Below are 27,990 nucleotides of genomic sequence, written 5' to 3'. Positions count from 1 at the left end.
ACGCTAGACTTTCACTTCCCGTCTGCTATATCTTAACTTATGAACATATTTAGTGCTAAGTAATACCATATAATTACATAATGAAAATTATAATTGACCGGAAATATATGGCATAAATTGTATTATAGACTTCAAATGTAAATTAAAACGTATGAAAAATTCAAGGAAAGTTTCTAATAACGTATCATTTAAGAACTTTTCTTCCGGCTACACCGTACATACAAAAGTGCATCCATGTATCCTTAGAATGCTGACTTATTTTCGCTTCTGTTTCTGGTCAGATAATTATACTTTTACCGTGAAAGTTTCACATGAATGGCTACATAAGACACGTTCTCTTGCCAATGAAGGACTTGCACATTTTCTCATTGAATAAAAGAAATAGTTGTTTTTTCTTAAACAACAGTTCATGAATACATGGACAAATAGTGTGTAATTACATGAAGTACAATTGTGTTTGGTTCTAACATATTACTTACAAAAAAACCAATAGTCGAAAACAATCGTCTCTCACACAAGATACATAGACATCAAGCTAGAGCTAATGCGGAAGGCTACATTAAACAAAACAAGAAAGCAAACCTCATCTGATAAGTGTTTGTAAAGGAGCTTTATTTTTACTGTGTGATTTTATGAAATTATGTTATTTTCATAAGCTTTTATTTATGTAGACTTATTTGTTCTTTCAGTAATTTTATGTATCAAAGCATAGGGTTTAATAACTTAATAAGTAAACATTTATATGGTTCATTTAATATAACGTTAGTTCATCTTCAGTTTATCTCAGGAACTACTTATTTCAGACACATTCCGAAAGGAAGCCGTGACAAGAATCGCTTATTATTTTGCTGGTACACAAAGAACGATGAACTTTTCGTGGATATTTAACAAAGACATTTTTGTCTTTATAGTGGTGATAAACTCAAGCTTTTGTACTGAAGGTAAGTTTTGTGTCTTACTTGTCAAATGCTTGTTACTAAGTGTTTTTATAGTTGCGTTTTGTTCATTGCTACTGAAATGTTTGTTGCTAATCGTTTTTATTGTTAAAAGTTTTGTTTATCGTTATGGGAATGTTTGTTGCTAGGCGTTTTTATTGTTAAGTTTTGTGTTCTACTACTGAAATATTTGTTGCTAAGCGTTATTGTTGTTAAGTTTTGTGTTCTACTGCTGAAATACTTGTTGCTAAGCGTTATTGTTGTTAAGTTTTGTGTTCTACTGCTGAAATATTTGTTGCTAAGCGTTATTATTGTTAAGTTTTGTGTTCTGCTACTGAAATATTTGTTGCTAAGCGTTATTATTGTTAAGTTTTGTGTTTTACTACTGAAATATTTGTTGCTAAGCGTTATTATTGTTAAGTTTTGTGTTCTACTACTGAAATATTTGTTGCTAAGCGTTATTGTTGTTAAGTTTTGTGTTTTACTACTGAAATATTTGTTGCTAAGCGTTATTATTGTTAAGTTTTGTGTTCTACTACTGAAATATTTGTTGCTAAGCGTTATTATTATTAAGTTTTGTGTTCTACTACTGAAATATTTGTTGCTAAGCGTTATTATCGTTAAGTTTTGTGTTCTGTTACTGAAATATTTGTTGCTAAGCGTTATTATTGTTAAGTTTTGTGTTCTACTACTGAAATATTTGTTGCTAAGCGTTATTGTTGTTAAGTTTTGTGTTTTACTACTGAAATATTTGTTGCTAAGCGTTATTATTGTTAAGTTTTGTGTTCTACTACTGAAATATTTGTTGCTAAGCGTTATTATTGTTAAGTTTTGTGTTCTACTACTGAAATATTTGTTGCTAAGCGTTATTATCGTTAAGTTTTGTGTTCTGTTACTGAAATATTTGTTGCTAAGCGTTATTATTGTTAAGTTTTGTGTTCTACTACTGAACTATTTGTTTCTAAGTTTTTCTGAATTAATAACTTATTTTCTCTCCCTTTGTTTTTCATTGTCTTCTTTCAGTTAAGCTCATAACATAGAAAAATATTTTTCACATATTCTCTTCTTTATTCATTGCCTGTTTTTAAGTGTTTGCTTTTTACACCATTAAACGTATAAGTAAATGTAAGGAAGAGTGTAATTATACGTGAACTACCTATATATCCAGCACCGACGATGCCTTTAGTTCAATACCGTCACTCATCTGGCTGGCTGGTATACGATAGACATTGTGATGATCGAAAGGCTATTTACAATTTCAAGTGCTTGAGCAACAACTGTTTCAATACGAATTATATCAACTTGGTGAACTGTATTTTTCACTAGTTCGTTTCGTCACACATCAAAATTAGGTTTATGAATCTTATTAACATCAAATTGTTTGCTTGTTTGAACGACAAAGAAATCGCCGACTGCGTAATAAATTTACGGCTACTTTCCAAAGGTAAGCGTTCGAAGTGTAATTGTAGTAATAACCAATGAATACTTAGTTTTAACTGACATACAGGAGAGAACCGACATTGTGGTTATCCAAAAATAAGAATATTCCAGAAAATATCACATTCTTGAAGACAACAATATGCTGCTCAAGAAGTTTTACAGACGAATCTATTAGTGTGTGTGTGTTTTTCTTATAGCAGAGCTACACCGGGCTATCTGCTGAGCCCACCGGGAGGAATCGAACCCCTGATTTTAATGTTGTAAATTCGTGGACACACCGCTGTACTAGCGGGAAACACGAATCTAGGGATTGCTAATCCAAATAGTCCTCGTGTGGCTTTGCATGAGGACTATTTGGATTAGCAGTCCCTAATTTAGCAGTGTAAGGCTAGAGGGTAGGCTAACTAACGTCATCCTCCACCAACTCTTAGGCTACTATCTTACCAACGAATAATGGGATTGACCGACACATATAACGCTCCCACAGTTGAAAGGACGAACATGTTCGGTGATGAGGATTCGAATCTGAGACCCTCAGATGACAAGTCGAACGCCCTAACCGCCTGGCCATGCCAAGAACCTTTTTTCTTTATAAGTACAAAAACTCCACTCTCCAATAATTTTGTAATGATCAGAGAACCAGACTAAACCAGGAAATTTAGTGGCTTTCAAAAAAACTCTACACTGCAGTTTTAACAACCAACGCTATCTCACCTGCAGTTTATGGACAATCGACTTTCACAAGAGGCTCAAAATAATTCTATTGTCCGTTAATGGTTAATTAATGGTGGTGCTTTATGTCAGATGAAGGACTGAAATTTGTGTGTATTATTTTTTGGTGCGCGTGTCTTAAGTTCACACCCTCTATTAACAAACTGTTTGATAAAACCCATATACAGACGATTTGCCTCTGAGACCATAAACATATATCTTAAAGATATCATCCTTTTACCTACTTTTCATACATATGAGGTTTTATTTTACTTCCTTATATATGCTGCTCCTACATATCCATTCGGGCCTGGCAGGGCCTAGCGCGTAAGGCGTGCCACTCGTAATCCGAGGGTCGCGGGATCATGCCCGCGTCGCGCCAAACATGCTCGCCCTCCCAGCCGTGGGGGCGTTATTATGTGACGGTCAATCCCACTATTCGATGATAAAAGAGTAGCCCAAGAGTTGGCGGTGGGTGGTGATGACTAGCTGCCTTCCCTCTAGCCTTACACTGCAAAATTAGGGACGGCTAGCACAGATAGCCCTCGAGTAGCTTTGTGCGAAATTCCAAAAACAAACAAACAAACATATCCATTCCTATTTGACTCTAATTTCGCACCTAATAAACTACAAACTATTTACATCATGCTATATTTTGAATATTATAGAACCACAAACATCATCCTTGTGCTAAACGTAATGAATTTGCCACTAGGGTTTCTTCCCATATTATTTATAGTAACGTTAACGTATATGCGCATATCGTTTGTTTGGTTTTTGAATTTTGCGCAAAGCTACACAGGGGCTGCCTGCACTACCCATCCCTAATTTAGCAATGTACGATTAGAGGAAAGGCAGCTAGTCATCACCACCCACCGCCAACCCTTGGGCTACTTTTTCCCAACGAATAATGGGATTGACCGTCACATGATAACTTTCACACGGCTGAAAGGGCGAGCATGTTTGGTGTGACAGGGATTCGAACACGCGACTATCAGATTACGAGTCGAACGCCAGTCCTGGTGTACTGAAATCACTTTCTTAATGTTATTATATCAGTCAACTATGCCCTCAAGATATGAAGATACATTTAACAGATTGCTGGGCAGGTTCTAACTTATTTCAGGCACAAACGTGTCATCACATCACAGAATATATTTTACTGAAGTATTTCTTTGTAGACACAGTTATCAAAGAAAGTGTTTTGTTTTTCTGTTGCAACACTCACGAGATTTCAACTGAAGAAAACCAAATATTGTTTAAGTTTGTATTTTGATGGTTTTATTTTTGAAACTTGCTCATTTTTTTATAATTTTTATTGGTTAAATCCGAAACATATCATTCTTATGTAAATTTCAATTGTCTTATTTCTTGCTCAGCTATAAGAATACCGCCTAATGATAAATATATTACACAGTTTTGAGCGATGGTCATCAGTACGATAGTTTTGAACATATGCATCACAAGCTTCATCATAATATTTAATTTGGTAGGAACCTATCGGTTCTAAGTTAATATAATTAAAAATGTTTTTTTGTGTCTACACAAACCAATATTCTGAATGATCTAATCCAAAGATTCGATTCTGAGCTCAAGTCTTCTGTAGTGCTTGCTTCGCGATAAAAGAATTAGTTAAGTTTATTACTCCAATAAACAAAACTCCTAAAGATCCTTTTCTTTAATTCAAACTCGATGGAGGGAACAATGAAATTCAATACTTACATTATAACAACAATAGTAATATTTTAATAATGATGACAAATCCTACTTTTATAACAGCAACAGGAACATTGATAACAATGACAACCAATACTTCTCGTATAACATAAATAGGAATATTTTAACAATGATGACAAATCCTACTTTTATAACAACAACAGGAACATTTTTAACAATGACAATCAATACTCCTTTATGTGACATTTGAGAAATAACGAAGTCCAACATTCACGTCCTAAACCTTAATTGTCTGGTACATATCATGAAAACACAAGGAGGTTATCATATTTATATTTATTATATAATTCAGATCTTGTTAAATAGCGAAGACATAAATAATTACAAATGTTAGGTGTGTATATATGTGTACAGATATATAACATTTACCTATATATATACACTCCCTGTTGACTCAGCAATATGTCTGAGAGCTTATAAAACTAAAAATTAGGGACTCGATACTTGCTTCGGGAAAAGCATAGATAGCTCATAGCGTAGCCTTGTACTTACAAAATAGAAAAAAAAAAATGTCCACTTGAGGCATTATTAGTGAGATTAGTTCATGATGTGAATGAAAATGAGTTGTTTGCTTGTTTCATGACAAAGTCATTTTGAACTGTGTTTACAATCTAACGGATTACTTTTTTTTGTCTTCAATGTATCTCCAGGGCCAAAATGCAATACTTTTCGTTCACGATTAAGTGTATAATTCTGTGACGGTTCTGATGTTCGAAGTGTGATCGATTGAGTTATTTTGTGTTTACAGGAAGAATTACTTTCGAGAAGTCAACCAACTGGGATTTTTTCGGGACAACGTACACTTCATTTCGTAATATTTCTCTGTATGAATGCCAGAGCTGGTGCAGGGAAAACGTGGAATGTGTGGCCGCTAGCTTTAGCTTCGTGGTGAATCCTCTGGTGCCTTTACAGGATACTCTGTGCACCATACAAAACACTACTACATCTAGGAATTCGGTCCTTTCTCTACAACGCAGTGTCAACACTTACCACTTCACAAAAATGGAGATCAACTCAGGTATTGAGACACAACGTAATAAAATATCCTGTTTTAAGCGTAAAGTACTTGGAGTTGAGACACCATGTAATAAAATATTCCGTTATAAGTGTAAAGCACTTGGAATTGAGACACCATGTAGTAAAATATCTCGCTATAAGCGTAAAGTACTTGGAGTTGAGACACCATATAATAAAATATCCCGTTGTAAATGTAAAATACTTGGAGTTGTAATTTACTTTTTTTCATTTTAAATTAAGAATAGCGAATCAAGACCATGATTATTTAATACATATTTATACGTATGTATAAAGCACAACAAATAATTTATGTGGATAATACACGAAACATTTAAATTGGGCCTACTACTACCTCCAAATAAGCTTACGTTTATTTTTGATTATTTGTTAATTTTAAAGAAAAATTGCATAATGGGCTATTTCGTTGGTGTGCGTGTGTGTGTGTTTTCTTATAGCAAAGCCACATCGGGCTATCTGCTGAGTCCACCGAGGGGAATCGAACCCCCTGATTGTAGCGTTGTAAGTCTGTATATCTGTTCAAGCGGGGGACTCTATTTCGTTGGAGAAGATTAATCTCTGATATCTAATGTTAAACGTTTTTAAATTTACTTTTGATCCAACCCGGGACAACGTATACCCCCCCCCAGAAGGCTCAGCGATAAAAGTTGAGAACTTATGATGCTAAAAACGTGATTTCGAGATATGTTATTATTTAGGTTTATGCTCACCAACCAACAAACAAACAACGTGTATTCTATTCATGTTATAAGTATCTATACTTCCTTAGGGGACCGTTGTAACATTTGAAACTTAAGTAATCTGAATTAAGTGGTCCTAGCAGATTTGGATACATCTTTATCACTTCACGTGACACGTGCGTCTTCTACCATCACCCAGTAAACGAATGTTTTGTTTGTTTGTTGAATTTCGTGCAAAGCTACTCGAGTCGAGGTCTATCTGCTCTTGTAGTCCCTACTTTAGAAGGGACATACAAGAGGAAAGACAGCAAGTCAATACCATCTACTACAACTCTTTACCAACAACTAATGGAATTGACCATTACTTTATAATGTCCCCACGGCTGTAAGGGCGAGCATGTTCGATGACATGATGCTCTGAAAAGGAGCAAACCACTTTCTAAACGTGCTTGACTTAAAAGGTTTTTTATCTTATTTAAAGTCCTATGTAGTTTTGTTATTTATTTAAAGGCTTATGTAGTTTTGTATTTTATTTAAAGGTTGATGTAGTTGTGAGTTTTATTTAAAGGCCTATGTAGTATTTTATCTTATTTAAAGTCCTATGTAGTTTTATTTTATTTAAAGGCTTATGTAGTTTTGTATTTTATTTAAAGGCCTATGTAGTTTTGTATTTTATTTAAAGGTTGATGTAGTTGTGAATTTTATTTAAAGGCGTATGTAATATTTTATTTTATTTAAAGTCCTATGTAGTTTTTATCTTATTTAAAAATCTATGTAGTTTTACCTTATTTAAAGGCTTATGTAGTTTTGTATTTTATTTTAGGCCTATGTAGTTTTTATCTTATTTAAGGGCCTACGTAGTTCTGTATTTATTTAAAGGCCTATGTAGTTTGTATTTTCTTTGACGTAACTGTTTCATCTAGAAAGTTGTAACAGTAGAACTGGCCCAGTGGTTAGAGCGCTTCTCTTGCATTCTGATGGTCTCGGATTTGAATTCCCATAATTCCAAACATGGTCGCCCAGTTCAACCTTGGGGATGTTATAATAATACGATTCATCCCACTATTCGTTGGTGAAAGAGTATTCCAAGAGTTAACGATGGTTGTTGATGACTAGCTGCTTTCTCTCTCGTCTTTCATTGCTAAATTAGGAACGGCTAGGGCAGACAGCTCTCGTGTAACTTTGCGCGAAATTCAAATCAAAAGAATAGAACAAGCTGAATACATTCGTAGTGGCACATCACCTGTTATATGCCATACGAACTATTTCCACTTTGCTGAGATTTGCTTGGTAGTTGTTTTTTATCGCAATGTTTGGATATGCGTTTAGTTTATGACAAACAACCATAGTAATTTGATATCATACTATAAAAAAATCCTGTAATGTGCTAAAGTTGTTTAGCTTTTCTGGTTGCAGTACTTTGTTTCAGAATTTTTGCGCAAAACTGTACACGAAGAACTATCTGCACGTATCTTTTTCTTGTTTTGAAAAAACAGCAAGCCTAGACAGAAGAAATGCAACTAACCAAAAATACCTCTGCCAGCTCTTGAGTTATTTTCGTATGACCACGTAATTAATGAAGCTGTCACACATAGTACATATGCGGTCCCAAAGCGCCAAGCGCGTTTTTTTGTTTCAACAGGCTGCAAACCATGAACCCTCGGATTCACAGGCCAGGTACACTAGCTACTTTATCACGCTTCGCAAAGTAGCAACAGAACTATTTATTAGTCTATTGGACATTATAAGCTAAAATAACAGTTTCTAGAATACAGGAATTGAAAATATTTCAACCATCCAAATGCCTTAATTACAAGTGTTTTGATTGGTTTACGAATCCAAATGCTTAACTACAAGTGTTTTGATTGGTCTACTTCGAGTTTAATCTACAGTTAATTGGAGCACATATCTATTTCAAGTTGAATCTCAAGTAAAGAAACTTTACGCAGAAAAAAAGTTTTTCTTTATACTGCAAGCAATTCTTTCTCCATTTTTAAGCATATATTTCAGAGAACATTTTGTTCACAACACGATGTTCCTTTCCGTATTTAGAAAAACTATGCAACCGCCTTTGGGCATTTGAGCGAGTTCCCAACGCCATCATTCGTGGTTTGGACAGCGCCATCTTCTACACGTCAAATAAAAATTCCTGTTTAACTGCATGTTTGAATGAAGAACGATTTGTTTGTCGTTCGGTAGAATTTAATTACATGAACTCCGAATGTCATCTCAGTAAATATGATCGACGTTCACCATCTGCCTTTGTGGATCTGCTGGAGAGACCGGGAGTCGATTATTTCGAAAATAACTGTTTACGTGGTAAGGATATTTCTTTATTTTTGGGTAACATGATTTTACCTAGTTTATCATATGGTTAATGATACTTTTATCTTTTAGAGATACCATCCTTAATATTTTCAACATATAAACATGCTTAAAACCAAATTTAAAAAACACAATTAGCATTTTATGTGAAAGATCTTCTCTAGAACCAGGTGAAGGAGTTACTATTGATGTTTAATTTTCCTTGTCTCAACGTTAAAATTTAATCTATTCAAACTTTATTTGGCCATCTTGACTTATCACTAATGAAATGTGCACAATACATCATAAAGTATTTTACCATAGCGCTGAAATACTAAAGTTGGAACAAAATAAATTCTGATGTAGTCTAAAACTTCAATTCACAATTTTTATTGTGCTTTATTGTTTTCAATTTCACCCTTTTTAACTACATAGAGAGGTTTTATATAGAAATCCTAAAACGATTCGAAAAGTGTTTTTTATTATTTTTTAATTACTGTTTGTTTGTTTTTGAAGTTCGCACAAAGCTACTCGAGGGCTATCTGTGTTAGCCGTCCCTAATTTAGCAGTGTAAGACTAGAGGGAAGGCAGCTAGTCATCACCACCCACCGCCAATTCTTGGGCTACTCTCTTTACTAACGAATAGTGCAATTGACCGTCACATTATAACGCCTACACGGCTGAAAGGGCGAGCATGTTTGGCGCGACGGGGATGCGAACCCGCGACCCTCAGATTACGAGTCGCACGCCTTAACGCCCTTGGCCATGCCGGGCCTAATTACTGTTCAGAGCGAAACGTTTGAATCAACATTTCATTATTGTGATATTTTGTCTTGTGTGATTTACTAAACGTATATGTATATATATAGGGTAAGGCGTCGTCAGGGGATTAAGGCATTCGACTCGTAATCTGAGAGTCGTGGGTTCGAATTCCTGTCGCACAAAACATGCTCGCCTTTTAAACCGTGGGGGGTTATAATGTTTCGGTCAATCCCAGTATTTGTTGGTAAAAGAGTAGTCCAAGAGCTGGCGGTGTGTGATGATGACTGGATGCATTCCCTCTAGTCTTAGACTGCTGTTTATTTATAATTTTTGCTTTAATTTTTGTAACTTCAATTGTTCTTAGTTATTTTCTTCCAAAGAAGTGAAAAATGGCACTTATTTCTGAAATGAGTCAAGATATGAATAAAATAAATTCAGTAGGAAACAGGAACATGTGATGAGACAGAGAAAAACTATTTTAATTTTCTTGTTAAATAGCGGAAGAGATATGCAACACTGAAGGAAGAAGCTACGATTTCGTCCACACTGATTTTCCCCAGCCTTCTTTGGCTCATTTTGTTCGTCTGTATTACTACTCTGACAAAGAACTTCTGGTAAAGCAACAATAGAGTTCTTGCTTTTCGATAGTTATTGTGTATGGTATTTCAATAAATGTAATTTACGTGCACTAGATGACGCTATAAACATTGATTGAATTTTTGTATTTTAAAATTAGTGAAGTGCTGAGGATAGTCACAGATTTACTAGATAACAGAAACCTGTTTGTGCTCCTGATAAAGAAGTGGCATTTTGAAATTAGTATAGATTAATCCGAGTAAACAAATAGTGAGATAAATCAAGTAATAGCATAATATCTGTGTATCTATTGTCTACAACAAATTGAAGATGGGGCAAAATTTATAAGGTGCTCATTTATTTAAAACTGAGTTACAGGCACCAAAGTTCATGTATTATTTATATACAACTGAAGCATTATAAACTGGTGTGAACTATCCTTAACTTTTGATCAAAGTGACCTATTTACAGAGATCATGATCAAATATCTATACAGTGATTAATATAATTAGTTTAGTATACCATTATAACATGGGGTATATGCAAAACTTATAATGATTAACTACATTTCACAGTTGTTAGATAATAACAATTGAAACGACAAATAAGAAATGCATCAAATTATAACTACGGTCACAATATGTGTTTTCGCGCATTTCAAATTAATGAGCAATTGAGATCTAAGTTTATGTACATATCTGAGGACAGTTCATTGACAAGAATATTAATCATTAGCTCGATAAACCGATCTCTTTTCAACATTAGCTGATTTTATAACTCTTAATTAAACCAGTTTTGTTGAATTATTTTCGTGAAGTGTTGTAACGAAGTCCACCGTTGATTTTTTTCATTTCGTGATGCAATAATGATAATTAGGGTTAAACTAATACCACGTATGTAAAACGAGCTTTCTGTATGTCTGATTGACTGTTATAACCAATCTTTCAAGGTGAACGAAAAAGAGGAGTGTTTACAGATGTGTACTTTGGAGAAAGAGTTCATCTGTCGGTCAGTATTGTATTCACCGAACACACATCATGAGCATTCCAGCTGTGCATTGTACCACATAGATCACGTGATGTTTCCGGAAGGAAAAGACGCCTTCTCCTTTAGCAGCCCTATACCATTACTTGACGTCGGTATTCGTTCTGGGATCTATCTAGAAGCTGTTTGTAACAGTAGGTTTAAAGTTTATGTGATTTTGGATAATCTATTTCAAATAAACCTCTCCTGTCACTGGTACCGTGAAACTGATGACATCTAGTTAAATATTTGTCGGAAATGGATAAAATTTATCCTTGATTCTCAATTGTCATACTTTTTTTTATTCACACTGAATCAGATGCTTTTTTTTATTCACACTGGATCAAATGCTTTTTTACTCACATTGGATCAGATGCTTAATCTCTTTTTTTTTTTTACTTAAATTACCAACAAGCTACAACAAAACTATGTTTTTCTTTTGTCGTTATAATAATCATTTTATAATTTTGAGTGAACTTGGAGAGGAAGTTAGAAGTGGGTTGTAAGGGTCTCTAAACACTAGTCCGTGTTTCTGACCCTCTCGAAAACACGGGGATACTTTGCCCGAAACTGTGTTCGTACCCCTATTCATAACCTAGCAAGATCAAATGTGCAGCACGTGCTGAGGTACCGCGAACGGGTGTTCTAACAGAGTTTGGTTTTGGTTATAGATCCTTACGTGGTAGATATAGAAGCTGGGGAAACTTGACTGACACATTGGAGCATTTATGGATCACAAGAGAGCCTTTGAAAAGTGCGGGTTTTTAATGTTAGTCCTACTAAACTAAGAATGCGTGAATATACATTCCTACGTCTCATACAACGATGAACTTAGAAAAATGTGTAATTGTTATATACTGTATCCATTCATGGCGTGTAATGTTTCATTGTAAATCCTTTAAAAAATTAGAAAACAGTTATTTTTTTCGATTAAAATTTAACTATACATTTTATAGAATAATGTACTGATAAATGGAGCGACTTGTTGGTTATTTTCTTCATGTTCTCGAAGCTCAAATAACACTATGTAACAAAATTTTTACTTTTTCTTGTTCCTGGGCAGAAAGTGTTATTTCTCAATTGCTTACGTCCAAAGTAAATGGAAAAGACCTATTTTTCTCTTCAAACTTTGCTTTTGTGAACTGGGTAACGAAATTTTCAACTTTACCCATTTTCCAGAACATTCCATGCAGAGTCAATGCTGAGTAGCTGATAGAGAATTTTCAAGAACATCCTGCAATGTTGTAAAACTTACTAGGATTTTCCATAATGCTGCAACATTTTTCAAGCTTCTTCACTCGTCAAGATGGGCTCTGTTTCTGCCACAATGTATTCAGTCCGTGCGAGGCAATTGGAATTGCCTGTAACCCGAACGAGTGGCGCCTCTTCATTGATAGTTCATCCAGAAGCCTCAAAGCTGTGCTGTTCCATAACGGGAATAAGCATCTGTCTCTTTCCCTGGCTCATTCGGTGCACATCAAAGAGGAATACAACAGCGTCAAGACCTTGTTAGAGGCCTTGAAATATAATGAGTAGGGCTGGGAGGTTATCAGAGACTTCAAAATGGTGGCATTCCTGATTGGTCTCCAAGAAGGCTTTCCCAAGTTTCCCTGTTATCTTTGCCTTTGGTATAGCAGGGACACTGCAGCGCACTACAACAGGATGCACTGGCCACAACGGACCGTGTTCTCTGTGGAGAGGCACAATGTCAAGTGTGAACCACTAGTGGACCTCCAGAAGGTGTTGTTCCCACCATTGCACATAAAATTGGGTCTCATAAAACAATTCGTCACAGCTCTTAATGAGGAGCCTGCAACCTTCAATTACCTTCGAAACTTCTTCCCTAAGCTGTCTGAGGCAAAAGTCAAAGCTGGTGTCTTCGTTGGACCACAAATAAAGAAGATCCTGAAGTGCAAAGAATTCCCCAAGAAGCTCAGTAGGAAGGAAAACAAAACTTGAATCAGCTTAGTCGTAGTGGTTCGGGGCTTCTTGGGCAATCACAAGGCCGAAAATTATATGGAACTGGTTGAGGCTCTGGTGAGAACTACGGCAATATGTGCTGCACGATGTCCCTGAAAGTCCATATCCTTGACGCTCATCTTGATAAATTCAAGGGAAACATGGGTGCATACTCAGAGGAGCAAGGGGAGCGCTTCCACCAACATATACTGGACTTTGAACGCCGCTACCAAGGTGCGTATAACGAAAACATGATGGGAGACTACATTTGGGGGATGATACATGAAAGTGATTTACATTACAGTTGCAAATCTCGAAAAACTACTCACTTTTAAATATGTTTGTTCATTTTTGTATAACTTTAGTATAAATACCTGTAAATCTTGATTCATATGTTGTTTCATTCAGACCTTATGTAAATGAAAATGTGCAAATTTGCCCGTTTTTACATAGAAAATAGGTTACTTTCATTATCCAGGTCACAAAAGCAAAGTTTGAAGAGAATAATGGCCATTTTCTGTACTTTTACAACATAAGCAATTAAGAAATAATACATACTATCCAGGAACAAAATTTGTGTTACATTGTGTAATCAGTTTGGGAAAATATTAACACGAAAATAATAATTAATCCACTAAATTCCGTAAGGAACATTGGGCCGCATACTCTGCGGTTTCTCGAACACGCTGGTTTTTTTTTTTTTTTTAAACGAGTAGACTGTTAGCCTACTGCACAACCCCCAACCAGGAGGACAATTTCTCAGCCCACCGAGGGGAATCGATTCCCTGATTTTAGTCTTGTAAATCCCGAGACATACCGCTGTACTAGCGAGGGGCGTTAACATCAACCTATGATAAAATAAAAGATGGACAAAAACGCGAACAAATACAATATTGTGATTATTTTTCTTGTACATAGACGGCAGTGCCATCCAAGAAACTAAGGAAATTAAAAGTCCTTTCGAAGTACCACATCTGCGTGAAACTGGATTGCAGAAGACGTCAAATTTACATTCCGATAGTAGAGATCCTTCCTGTGATAATTATGGATTCTGCTTTGACGGTAAATACGCACGTAAATATATACTTAATACAAAATTATGATTTTTGCTTATGTTTTTAAATCAAGAACATACAGGCTTACCGTCTTTGAAAGTAATTTCATTTCTTTTAGAAAACTTTACATAGCTTTTATTGCTAATTTGACGTATTTTTCGGAGTATTATTAGTGTTTTATTTGTGTTATTAGTATTTGTTCGTTTTGTTTAATCCTCGTAAATGACTATGAGCATTGGCCATTTAGAATTCAAAATTTTGTTTATTAAAAAATAAATAAAAAATGCGTTTTATAATTATTATTTTGCAAATTTTGATTTTGACTATTGGGTAACTGATTCTTAGGCCTAAAGTTTCTTACGCTACGGCAGATTATATTAATCGAATTTCATTTCTATAGACGTAAAAAAGGCTTAAGCAGTAACAACATTTAATCATTTTTATCATGTCATTAGATGAGGTAATTCGACACAACTTATAACCTAATAAAAGTAAACTATAAGACATAATTACAACTAGAAATCACATAAACAAACCAATGACTGTCTTAAGCAACGAAAATAAATTATCGAAAATTAGTCAAATCCGATAAGTTTTGTTTGGAAATGCATTATTGTTTTTTGTTTAACGTTTGTATTTTTGTACAACCGCATAGTTCAATGTTTCTTCGTCAATTACCAACACTGGTCTTGCAAGCTCATGAGAGAAACAGAAAAAAATGGCTACTTAGCCATCATTTGGTGCCGCTTGTGGCTTAGTGGTTGTTAGCTTCTACACTTTCACCATTATAAAAATGACTATGTAATACTATTCGGTTAGTACAAGCCGATTAGACGGTAAATGCTACTGATTTTGTTGCTCTCCCGTTAGTGTTATTTGACCTAACCGTTTAGTGCGTGTGTTGCATACGATGCCGGTGAAGTTAAAAACATCAAACAACCTGCATTACATTCTTAGTCAAACTCTTTTGTTCTTGTTAAGCGGAAAGCTATACAACGTGCCATCTTTGCTGTGCCCACCGCATGTATCGAAATACAGTATTTAGAGTTTCAAGCCTCCATCTCGTCGTTGAGTAAGTGGAGACATTTTGATGTTTTAGCTGGCTTTCTGAAATCACGAACTTTTCTCATGAAAATTGGGAAAATGTTATACATTAATGTTTGTACTTTATTCTACTATGTGGAGAACAAGGTTATACGTTAGTGTTTGTATCTTATTCTACTATGTGGAAAACAAGGTTATACATTAGTGTTTGTACTTCATTCTACTATGTGGAAAACAAGGTTATATATTGGTGTTTGTACCTTATTCTACTATGTATAAAACAAGGTTATACATTAGTGTTTGTACTTTATTTTACTATGTGGAGAACAAGGTTATACATTAGTGTTTGTACTTTATTGTTTGTACGTTAGTGTTTTACATTCTACTATGTGGAAAACAAGGTTATATATTGGTGTTTGTACCTTATTCTACTATGTATAAAACAAGGTTATATATTGGTGTTTGTACTTTATTCTACTATGTGGAGAACAAGGTTATATATTAGTGTTTGTACTTTATTCTACTGTTTTTAGACCCGGATCTATTCACATATAGTTCTATTTTACTTTGTTTAGTATCAATTAAGTGTACTGATACCCAGATGGTTATCTTTGCCCGAACGAACAAACCTTTTCATGGGAGAATCTACGCTTTAGGAAGAAGTGAAACCTGTCGATCGAATGTTCACAATAGCCAACAGTTTCAGCTGGACGTGTCCTTGAAGGGTCAAGACTGTAATACTGAATCAGCGGTAAGTCTACCATTAAAATACATGTCTCATGTAATACATATGTACTCCTCCATGTTACATATTCCATAATGAAAAATAAACAAACGAAATAACTATATAAAACTAGCAAACGTTTATGAACATTTTTCTCTCCACCACACACATACAGCTATAAGCATACACGTGTTTGTTTACTCATTGTTCCCCATGTATCTGTTTTTCCCTTGATTGTCTCGGTTGTAAAATCTGCGAACTTATAAAGCTCAAAATAGGGTTTCGATACTCATGATGGACACAGCACACATAGACCATTTTGTAACTTTGTGTTTAACTACAAGCAAGCTCAGAATAATAGAGGGCTATTCTTGAGCCTTGAATTTCCTTTTTTTTTTTTTTTTCACCATGAGTTGCAAATGTTGTCTTTCAAGTTAAAATTAACGAATAACATTTTGTTACTTATTGAAGAAGAGTAGTGCCTAACCCTTTATGTGTTTACCATGGTAAAAAATCTGATACTTGGCAAATGAAATCACTCTAATTACTGAAGGCGATACCCGTGTTCTACTGGTTGAAATCACAGAGACACGAATTCAACAACGTGTTCTCTTTATCTGGGAAATTATTTTTTTCTCTCATCAAAACATGAATTTGATTGGAGAAAATCTGACAAAACACTTAATCTGTTTTTCTATTCGCTGCTTCTGCTGCAGCAGACGAGTTTCGTCGAATCCATGGTTCATCATCGCTGCTTGTAAAAACCTAAGAAAATGAATAAAATAGGCTTAGTATAGCATTACCTACTGACTTACTTCTACCATTAATTAAGTCAGTAGATAGCGACGGTTCTCTTGCTGCTGGTCTGAGTAAGTCAGTAGGTAACAAAGGTTCTCTTGCTGCTAGTTTCGGTAAGTTAGTATATAACATTGATATTTACGCTCAATGAAGTTATGAAAAACATTTCTTTCTTCGTTTATAGAGAATAGTCCATTACACCAATGGACATTAGGGTTGATAAGTAATCATTTATCCTTCCCCCGCTAATACAGCGGTATGTCTAGGGATTTACAACGCTATAATCAGGGGTTCGATTCACCTCTGTGGGCTGAGCAGATAGCCCGATGTAGCTTTGCTATAAGAAAACACACATAATAATCATCTATCCTCCCAAGTGTTTTTAATAATTAAAATTCACTTGAAAAGAAAAATTGAATAATTATGTCTTACTTTAGTTCTCAAAGTTCGCAATCAAATATTTAAGCAAGTTCAATCGCTAGAACGCTTAATTTATACTGTGTTTAAAAATTACATATCTGTCTTGCATTTCGCTTATTTCGGTGTTAATAATTCAGAGTACAGATGTTTTGTTATAAAAGACGTAGTCCTATAACATTAAAGGCCTTTTTTTCTTATCGTGAGATATATCTAGCCTATAATATATTCAAGAAATAGTCTCATTATAAACATAAATTAAAACGAATATTTGTTTTCTGTTTTGTCATTAGTTTACTTTTGCCTTAAGAAGAAAAGAAATATATTTAAGCTGGGTGAATTTTTGTTTATATTCTGTAGAATGGAGTATTTACAAACACGATTGTCCTGCAACATCACACAGTTGTGATGACCAAGTCGGACAAGGTATACAAGGTTCGTTGCACCTACGAAACAACGTCCAAAAATGTGTCGTTTGGAATAATGCCCGTCCAGTGAGTAGTAGTCGTATAATTTTATGTCTCTAAACTGGTTTGAAGGATTCAGCCAGTTTATTTTCCTTGATAGTCTTGACGTTTTGACACACACTTGAGATTAGTATTCCATAAGAAAGAAAAAAAAAGTTAAATATTCGCTATGATATACAATATTTTGTGGTGTTTGAGGCGCGTGACTCGCACTCTGAGGATCGCAGGTTTGAGTCCTCATCTATTGCGTATTATAATTATTTCGGACGAGTCTACGATTTATATGTCAACGTATTACTATTTCAAATAACCGGAAATTTGAATTTCGAAGTTAATTAAATGCTAATACGTATCAAATTAATGTTATTTGGCAATAAGATTGTGTGTGTGTTTTTTACTTATAGCAAAACCACATCGGACTATCTGCTATGTCCACGAAGGGAAAGCGAAGCCCTGATTTTAGCGTTGTAAATCCGAAGATTTACCGCTGTTCCAGCAGGGAACACCCAAACAAGATTGATACACACAATTTTTTCCTCCAGTGGCACAGCGGTATGTCTTCGAACTTACAACGCTAGACACCGGGTTTCGATACCTGTGGTGGGTAGAACACAGACAGCCCATTGTGCAGCTTTGTGTTTAATTCCAAATTATCTGTTAATCAATCAAACTTTATAATTCTGTTTATGGACCAAAGAAGAACATACATCTATCGTATCCCTGTTCATAGTGTCACCTACCGTTAGAAATATTAAATAATTTATTGTGATATTAATCTGAAAACAAATTTAATTGTTGGTTCGAATTATTAAAGTTTTAACAGAGAGTGCACGGTGGTTAGAATTTCAGAAACGTATTTTCGACATTTCACAAATTATTTTTAAGGAAATGTAACAAAAGGCAGTTGTAAAAACAATAAAGAATTCAACAAGAAATAAATTATATACACACACTTGAAACTCAATGTTTGTGTAGCTTATACTTTAAGTGTAAGTATAGATTTTAACTATGAAATAAAACACACTACTTGAGTTTTGAAAAAGTGTTTGAAATTTCAAAATAACCGGGACTGTCAGTATTACACTATATAACACAAATTTTGTTCCTGGATAGTATGTGTTATTTCTTAATTGCTTAAGTTATAAAAGTACAGAAAATGGCCATTATTCCCTTCAAACTTTGCTTTTGTGACCTGGATAATGAAATTTAGAAATTAACCTATTTTCTATGTAAAAATGGGTAAATTTGCACATTTTTATTTACATAAGGTCTGAATAAAACAACATATGAATCAAGATTTACATAGGTCTGAATAAAACAACATATGAATCAAGATTTACATGTATTTATACTAAAGTTATAAAAAATGTTTAGAAGTGAGTAGTTTTTCGAGATTTGCAACTGTAATGTGAATCACTTTCATGTATCAGTACACAAATATAGCCTCTCATCATGTTTTTATTATACGCTCCCAGGTCAGAAAAGCAAAGTTTGAAGAGAAAAAATAGGTCTTTTCCATTTACTTTAGACATAAGCAATTGAGAAATAACACTTTCTGCCCAGGAACAAGAAAAAGTAAAAATTTTGTTACATAGTGTAATTTGATCAAGCACTGACTCCTGATATACGGATTAGTTTCAGAAAACCACATGTAGGACAAGGAATTACAGTGATTTCTCCTGAGTGTTTAAAATAAACCAGGGATATTAAATAATGATGATTTTTCTTAATATAATCTCCCCACCTTTCTAGTAGCACAACGATAAACTTGTGGTATTATGATATTAAAATTCGGGTTTCAGTACTCCTGATGAGCGCGGCAAAATAGCACATTTTTTAGCTTCGTCCTAAACAACAACCAAGCCAAGCTAAATGTAACGTTTTTTTGTCCCCATCAGAGATCCTGATATGACCCATGTTACAGCTTCACCTATTGCTCCCTTACCTTCAATTAAAATCTTTCAACAAAGCGGCAAAGAAGCTAATACTGTACGAATTGGCGATAAACTGACCTTCAGAATAGAACTTCCTGACAACAGTGAGTACACACGAAAAATAACTTGTTTTTAGATTATATTATATTAATATAATTGTATTATATAATAAACATTCACCTAAATTGTTTTTAAAAACCCACTTAGACAATTGTACCTGATAAATGAAACAACAACATCCATATAATATAATATTTCAGCAGATAAAAAATTAACAAACTCTTTGACGAATAAAGGATAATTTTAGTTTATTTTGTAGGTGTGTTTTCTTATATCAAAGCTACATCGGGCTATCTGCTGAGTCCACCGAGGGGAATCGAATTCCATAGTTTATTTTGCCAGTTAATTGAAATTATTTTATGATTTGGATGAAATTAAGCCTAACTTTTAGAATGTTCATATGAGTGGAGAATAGGACAGTAGTATTGTTGTCTTTTTTTCAATTTTGTGTGTGTGTGGGTGCATGTGCGTGTAATTACGTGTATATCAGCTTTGAAAATATGGGAAGTAAAGAACAGAAAACTCACTCATGTATTTGTGAATAAATCCTATTTAAATCATAGTTTCGTGGTATATTAATATACTGGGTTTATTAAGCATTCAAGAAAGTACATTTTGTTATTATTATTTTTAAATCTCTCCCACTCGTACATTATATCAAGTTTAAATCAGCGTAAAACAAAACTCTAAATATACCACATTAAACAGGGTGGTATGTCCCAAAATTGTTGTAGTAACAAACCTTTTGAGACTGATTCATACATATTAACCTTTCGTTTAAAACACTACTACAAGAGCATGAGGCCCGGCATGATCAGGAGGTTAAGGCACTCGACTTGCATTCTGAAAGTCACGGGTTCGAATCCTCGTTACACCAAACATACTCGCCCTTTCAGTCGTGGAGGCGTTATAATGTGATGGTCAATCCCATTATTCGTTGGTAAAAGAGTAGCCCAAGAGTTTGCTGTAGTGGTGATGACTAGTTCGTTTCCTTCTTGTCTTGCACTATTAAATTAGGGACGGCTAGCGCAAATAGCCTTCGTGTAGCTTTGTGCGAAATTCAAACCAAATCTTAAAAAATAATATTTTTGTTAAACTGTTATAAATTGAAAATTAATCAATAGAAATGTAAAAGAATTATGAAAGGGGGCGTTGTTTATTGCTAGGAAAATAGAATGAGTGGTTAATATTATATCCTAATACCGAATAAAATATTTTCATCAAGATACTTTTGCCTTGCTGCGTACAGTACATGTGGTTGTGTTTAAGAAGAGGTCGCGTGAATTTTACTTAACATGAATAAACTAGTATAGGATATAATATATCTTTACATTCTGATATCATATGATATCTTTTTTTGTCATAACATATGACTTGATTTCGAGATATAATTTTTGTAGATTTTTCAGATCTTGGGTTTTTTAAATGTTTCATTAGAGTGTGTTTCTTATAGCAAAGTCACATCGAAATCTCTGCTGTGCCACCGAGGGGAATTGAACCTCTGATTTTTAGCGTTGTAAGTCTGTAGACTTACTGCTTTCCCAGCAGGGTACCATTCCGTTAGAAATCATATCCATTTTTCATTCGTCATAAATTAAAAAAATTAAGTTAATATCTTTCGTTGGCTCTCTTTCAACTTTTGTGTCAGAACTATTACTTTTAGAAAACCTATGCAGAACACAGGGAAAATCAAATATACATCATTAAATCCGTTACGTTGCTGTCATTTTAAAAATATCTCATTTTCTTTGATTAGTTAATGCAACTCGACTTTGAAAATATTTAAAGACGCGAACATGATATCCTCATGATTAAATTATATTATCATGTTAGAGAAATCCGCTAGGTAGAGCTCTCGTAACTTTACCTATTTTTCTCTGGGCTCGTAATAACAATTGTACATTAAGTCGATAAACAGAAGTAAAATTATTTATTTCAAACTTACACATTACTTAACTGTTATATTTTCGTCCATATCTTTACATGTTAACAAACGTTATTTTGTGGACAATTTAACTAGCTCCTTACGGAATCTTTGCCAGGAGTTGTGTGGCAATGGCTAAAGACGGAAAAAACGTATTCCAGATGGTTGATGATGACGGGTAAGCAGTTTCTTTCATTTTATCTTTCTTGTAATTTATGGAACGTTTTTTCAGCTTCTTGTACTTCTGACATAGCGATGAAAGTTCAAAAACCCACGTACTTTACCAGTTGACAAGTGTAAAATGTAAGTTTGATCTATCGTGAGAGATAATTTGTATGTATCTACTACTTACAAAATTTGTAATACCGTGGGAAATGCGATTTCACTATTTAAAATCGCTGTTTATACTTTCTCAATACTTAAGTCTAGATTCATGCTTACGATACTGAACTAGAGTATGTATAACATTACTTTTAAACAATTTCATTTTATTTGAATCGCAGATGTCCAGTCGACAGTTCCATTTTCCCAGGGTTTAACCAGGCTGGTCGGGGACTGGAGAGTTCTTACGAAGCTTTTCGCTTTACCGAATCCTACGGAGTTATTTTTCAGTGCAACGTGAAATACTGTATCGGAAAATGTAACCCGGTGAGTGACTTTGGTGCTGTTTTCTATAATTAGAAGAGATAAAACTTTCTCAACAGATGTGTAGTTTTCATATTAAAATCAGTTATTGCTTCATGTTCTAAGAACATCAGTATATCTTATTGCGCTTTTACAAGAGGTAAAAATGGTGGATCTGTTTTACTGGCTAGTGTGAGGCCCTAGGTTAAATAAACTGACAAATCTGGTGGTTATAACGTTCGACTCCAAATCTGTTGGACTCGAGATTGGATCGCGGTGTCGAACATGCTCGCTCTTTCAATCGTGGAACCATTATCATTGTAATAGTCCATCTCTCTATTCGTTGATAAAGAGAATTCCAAGAGTTCGCGGCGTATGTGTTCTACCGTCCGTTTGACATAAACAAAACTCCAAGCTAAAGCAGTCACTCGATTTATTTATACATCACTGGGTGTAATATTGTTATAGTCCCTTACAATATATAGAACACTTTCCACCAGTGGTCAGGTGGTTAGGGCGATCGACTCGTAAGTTTGATTTGGTTTGTTTCGAATTTCGCGCAAACCTACACGAGGGCTATCTGCTCTAGCCGTCTCTAATTTAGCAGTGTAAGGCTAGAGGGAAGGCAGCTAGTCATCACCACCCACTGACAACTCTTGGGCTACACTTTTACCAACGAATAGTGGAACTGACCATAACATTATAACGCTCCGACGGTTGAAGGAACGATCATGTTTGGTGTTACGGGAATTCGAACCCCAACCCTCAGATTACGAGTCGAACTCCTTAATCCACCTGGCTATGCCGGGCCTGGATATGATATTAACCATGTAAAAGCATAAACCTTTCAACTGTTTTATATTTCCAACTTAAAGTAGAATGTATTTTATGAGAAGCAAAAATGGTTTTTATCAAATGTTGTGTAAACAAGTGTTGTTTACTCTTGCTCTCAAGAATTTCATACAGATTTCGAGAACAGATGGGACTTGCGCAGTACACATCCAACCATATATGTCACATGTAAAAAAGAAAATTATACTGAAACAAGCATAGCTCTTAAAATAAACGTATAAGGTAAATCCGTAATACTAGTAGTTTTGTATTTAATTCAAAGAACCAAACAAAGAGTACCCCGTATATTCAGTGAATTTTGTTTCGGATTTAATCCAGATTTCTTGTGGTGAAGGAAGGGAAATATACCAGTCATCAGGACGCAGGAAGAGAGATCTGGGATCCGAGAATAGCTCAGACGAAATGACGCTGAGCCATGAAATTTTTGTGTTGGATTACGGCGACAGAATAACAGCCTTTCCAGGTGATTCTTCACGTATAAGAAATAGTGAGTGTTTTATTTTCTCATAAAGCTTCACAATTATCTGAAAGCGACTGCTTTAAGGAGTTTATTTTTAAAACTCAGTATTTCCACAATGGAAATAAATCTACACTTTTGACTTAACACTTTTGTACTATTTGACATTAATAAGTATGAACCTTTCACTCACAAAAGTACTTCTGATATGCTTTTCAACAATAAGAGACTGAAATTTTAAAGTGTCGTTATATTTACCTATGGTTTTCATATACTGTATTAGATACCAAAACCAAAAACGGGTATACACCACACGTTCGAATACTATAGATTTTTAATGGGACCTATCTATGTACTCTTCAGAAACTGTCTTCCGATTCATAGTAGCCCGAAGTTCGTCGACAAACATGGTCAGGAAGAAACTGTTATTTAATACTTTGATTAATATACCAACTTGGTTTATACCGGCCTTTTTAATAGCTGAACTTTAATATGCCAACTTGGTTTACACCTGCCTCTTTAATAGCTGAACTTTAATATACCAACTTGGTTTACACCTGCCTCTTTAATAGCTGAACTTTAATATACCAACTTGGTTTATACCTGCCTTTTTAATAGCTGAACTTTAATATACCAACTTGGTCTACACCGGCCTTTTTAACAGCTGAAATTTAATATACCAACTTGGTCTACACCGGCCTTTTTAACAGCTGAACTTTAATATACCAACTTGGTTTACACCGGCCTTTTTAACAGCTGAACTTTAATATACCAATTTGGTTTATACCGGCCTTTTTAATAGCTGAACTTTAATATACCAATTTGGTCTACACCGGCCTTTTTAATAGCTGAACTTTAATATACCAACTTGGTCTACACCGGCCTTTTTAATAGCTGAACTTTAATATACCAATTTGGTTTATACCGGCCTTTTTAATAGCTGAACTTTAATATACCAACTTGGTCTACACTGGCCTTTTTAATAGCTGAACTTTAATATATCAACTTGGTTTATACCTGCCTTTTTAATAGCTGAACTTTAATATACCAACTTGGTCTACACCGGCCTTTTTAATAGCTGAACATTAATATACCAATTTGGTTTATACCGGCCTTTTTAATAGCTGAACTTTAATATACCAACTTGATTTATACCTGCCTTCTTAATAGCAGAACTTTAATATACCAACTCAGTTGAAATGGCGAATATTTAGATTAGGATGTTAGTACGTAACTGCAAGGCTATAATTGAAAGAGAATCAAACTCTGAATTAAGTTGTTTATTCAGCAGTAGGAATGCTTTCGCAACAGGAAAGTTGGTCTTCAGCCCAAAATAATACCCGGTTTTGTAAATGAAACCTGTTTTCTGAATGGTGTTGATAAAATGAGGGGACTGATATGAATTGTTATTAAGTAAAGTGATAAGATCAACACTACTGGCTGCCAACCTGGAACTTATCTATTTAAACTTAATCTTTGAAGTGGTTATCCTCCAGAGTTGCGCTACCAAATTTCATTGAAACCGGTTCAGCGAGCTTCGAACAACAACCTGCAACAGGCAAATCACGTTATTTTATATTGATGATATAAGGAAAACACGTAGGTTTAATAGGTCTTGATATAAAATTACAAAAAAAAACTTATGATTAGAGTACTTTCGAAAGGTGGACCTTTCTTCTTTTGGGACAAACTGTTTTATCACCTTAATTGTGTTTTATGTATGTTCATGTTCAATTAGAATAAGAAAATTTGTATCTGGTCAGGTAAACTTATGGTTGTGTGGGAATAATATTAACTGTTCCATACAAAAATACTTCATTACTTTTGCACACATGCTAATTAATAGTATATTTGACATGTACATACATACGTATATTGATGGAAAATGAAATATTTTCTGTGTTACTAATTGTCTCCTTGTATTTATACAGCCTCTAATAACATTCGAGAGTCAACACCTATGCGGAATTGTAATTCATCAACACCCGTCATGGTTCTCAGCGTCATCAGCGCCACCTTACTAGTCATCTATTTGTGTACTATCGCTTGTTTTATCGCCCAGAAGCGTGCTCGGAAAGAGCTTCCATAAATCATGATTTATTTACTTTTTTCAAAGTGTCCAGTTAAATTGACTAATGCCACTCATGTTAGGATACTGAAGAAAGAAAGCATACAAAAAAATAGGATTTACCGCCATCTTTGTAAAAACTTTTCAATTTCTACGACCATCTGAGAGTTTAATGATACAAATGTCATTTTAACAGTATTTAAAAAAACTGCAGTATTTGCTCCAAATAGCTAATAAGTATTTCTTAATGAATTTTGAAACGTGTTTAAATTTTTAGTTTTAGTTATCAATTTGAATTATAACATATATTTATTTTCTTTTTTATAAACATAAATTTTAAAAAGAATCTTATTTCGAATAATATTGGGCCTGGCATGGTTGGGTGAGTTAAGGCGTTCGACTCGTAATCTGAGGGTCACGGGTTCGAATCCCCGTCGCACCAAACATGCTCGCCCTTTCAGCCATTGGGGCGTTATAATGTGACGGTCAATCCCATCATTCGTTGGTAAAAGAGTTGCCCAAGAATTGGCGATGGGTGATGATGAATCGTTGCCCTTTCATCTAGTTTTACACTGCTAAATTAGGGACGCCTAGTGCAGATAACCCTGATGTAGCTTTACGCAAAAAACAAACAAACAAATAATAATATTCGAAATATTATTATTAAAAATAATATTATTAGGTATACATCCATTTCCTTAGAAGTTTTCAGTTTGTTTGGCTTATGTTTTTGTTATTTTTAAGTTCGCGCAAATGAATGTTAACAGTGATAGCTAGTTAACATCACCTACTGCCAATTCTTGATCCACTCTCTTACAGACGAATGGTGTGATTAGCCGTCACCTTATAACGTCCCTATGACTAAAAAGGCAAGCCTGTTCGGTGACGAGAATTCGAACCTGCTACCCTCAGATTTCGAGTCCAGTACCTTAACCTCTAGATCATGCTACGTCTAATAGCTTTCAAATAACAAGCATGTTCATTTAATTTTGTTTTATTGTTTGTATTTTGCTATGAGCCATAGACGTAACGAGATGGTGCTGGATTTTAGTGCTCCCTCTAGATATTTCAGAGAATGGAATTGTTTATAGTTTTATTTTCGTGAATTAAAAACTTTTTTATGACACTGCGAAGTATCTATTTATTTTACATGTTAGGTGTAAAATCAAGGAACAAATCTTAAAATTGGGAAGGCTTGAAATTGATTCTTATCTTACAAAACTATTTATGTGAAACTTAAAACAATATAATAATAATAATAACAATGTTAGCATTATATTCTATTTAAAACTTACCATCTGCAGTGTTTTTAAAACTGTAGGTTCCAAAAACTAAATTTTAAATTTCAAAATTAAAAATATATACTTTTCACTTTGCGGCTTTCTAAAATGGGTGCGTCCAACTACCTTGTCCTTTATTTATAAATTAATATCTCAGGAGAGAGTAATTTACGTGTCTTTACTATTTTTGGTTTAATTTATTTAGTGTTCCATATATAATTTAAAGTTTTGTTTGTGGTAATTAAGATTGGTACACTTATACAAAACGTGGTGGTGTGTACATTCCTGGTCACACATACATATATATTTGTATCAGTATGTAAATGCGTTTTCATGTTGTATTTTTTAATAAATCAAGTTTATTAGTATTTTAATATTTGTTGTCTTTTATTTATTTGATTATTCGGTAAAATAAAGCTTTGTTCATTGAACGAAAAAGGAAAACATTTATTCCTTATCAAAACTTTATCAACTTTACGAACTGGCAGTGGCAAAACGATAGGCCTAATTTACGAATAAAACTAAAGTCTCGTGTGTACGACACAAGATACAGGGTACGTTCCTACCCATCCATACGTTGTGTCTAAACAACGTTATAATACTAATGATGAGTTGAAGGCAGCTGTTACCGCGGCATTTGGAACAATAACCTCTGCTATGTTGAAGAAAATGTCTCACAGAACATGGCGTCGCATAATACAGAGATGCCAACAATTTCAAATGACTGAGCGTAATGATTGTAGACAGAGCCCTTTCACAGTTTTAGTCCTTTTAGATTTGCCAGAGACAAGACAAGCTGGTGAACAAGGCCTCTTTTTTTTCCAACTTGTGAACGATCGCATTGGTGTTTCTATGCTGCTTAGAAAACAAGAAATACCCATCTACGCGAGCGCTGGTTGGCTGACATGCACTGATGACGTAACTATGGATTCCCCCATGTACCCAGTATGGAGAAGCACCGCACTCAATCTATTGGTAGACGTCGGAGATACAAATATTTTTTATTATTTCAAGCACAAACATGATTATCGCAAGTAGTCATTTGGACTATGTCTTTTATTTATTATCAAAATTTATTTGTATCTCACTAGAAATTTTCTTTTCACCCCTTTCAAGCCCTGGGG

General features: G+C 34.5%; 1 protein-coding gene across 1 annotated transcript; it reads left to right on the top strand.

Annotated features, from left to right (window-relative positions):
• Positions 1-543: 543 nt before the first annotated feature.
• On the top strand, positions 544-27,207 carry LOC143243347 (uncharacterized). Its single transcript, XM_076487203.1, has 13 exons — positions 544-941; positions 5,572-5,841; positions 8,591-8,857; positions 10,103-10,218; positions 11,130-11,358; positions 14,081-14,224; positions 15,837-16,012; positions 17,561-17,694; positions 19,566-19,705; positions 21,682-21,763; positions 22,089-22,233; positions 23,380-23,548; positions 25,450-27,207. The coding sequence occupies exons 1-13, from the start codon at positions 866-868 to the stop codon at positions 25,605-25,607; spliced, it is 2,106 nt and encodes a 701-aa protein (XP_076343318.1). The 5' UTR covers positions 544-865; the 3' UTR covers positions 25,608-27,207.
• Positions 27,208-27,990: the final 783 nt, after the last annotated feature.

The sequence above is a fragment of the Tachypleus tridentatus genome, chromosome 2 (genome assembly GCF_004210375.1).
Source record: "Tachypleus tridentatus isolate NWPU-2018 chromosome 2, ASM421037v1, whole genome shotgun sequence".
NCBI lineage: Eukaryota > Metazoa > Arthropoda > Merostomata > Xiphosura > Limulidae > Tachypleus > Tachypleus tridentatus.
Note: the sequence above shows the minus strand (reverse complement) of the source record. Positions and strands in the feature narration are given on the sequence as shown.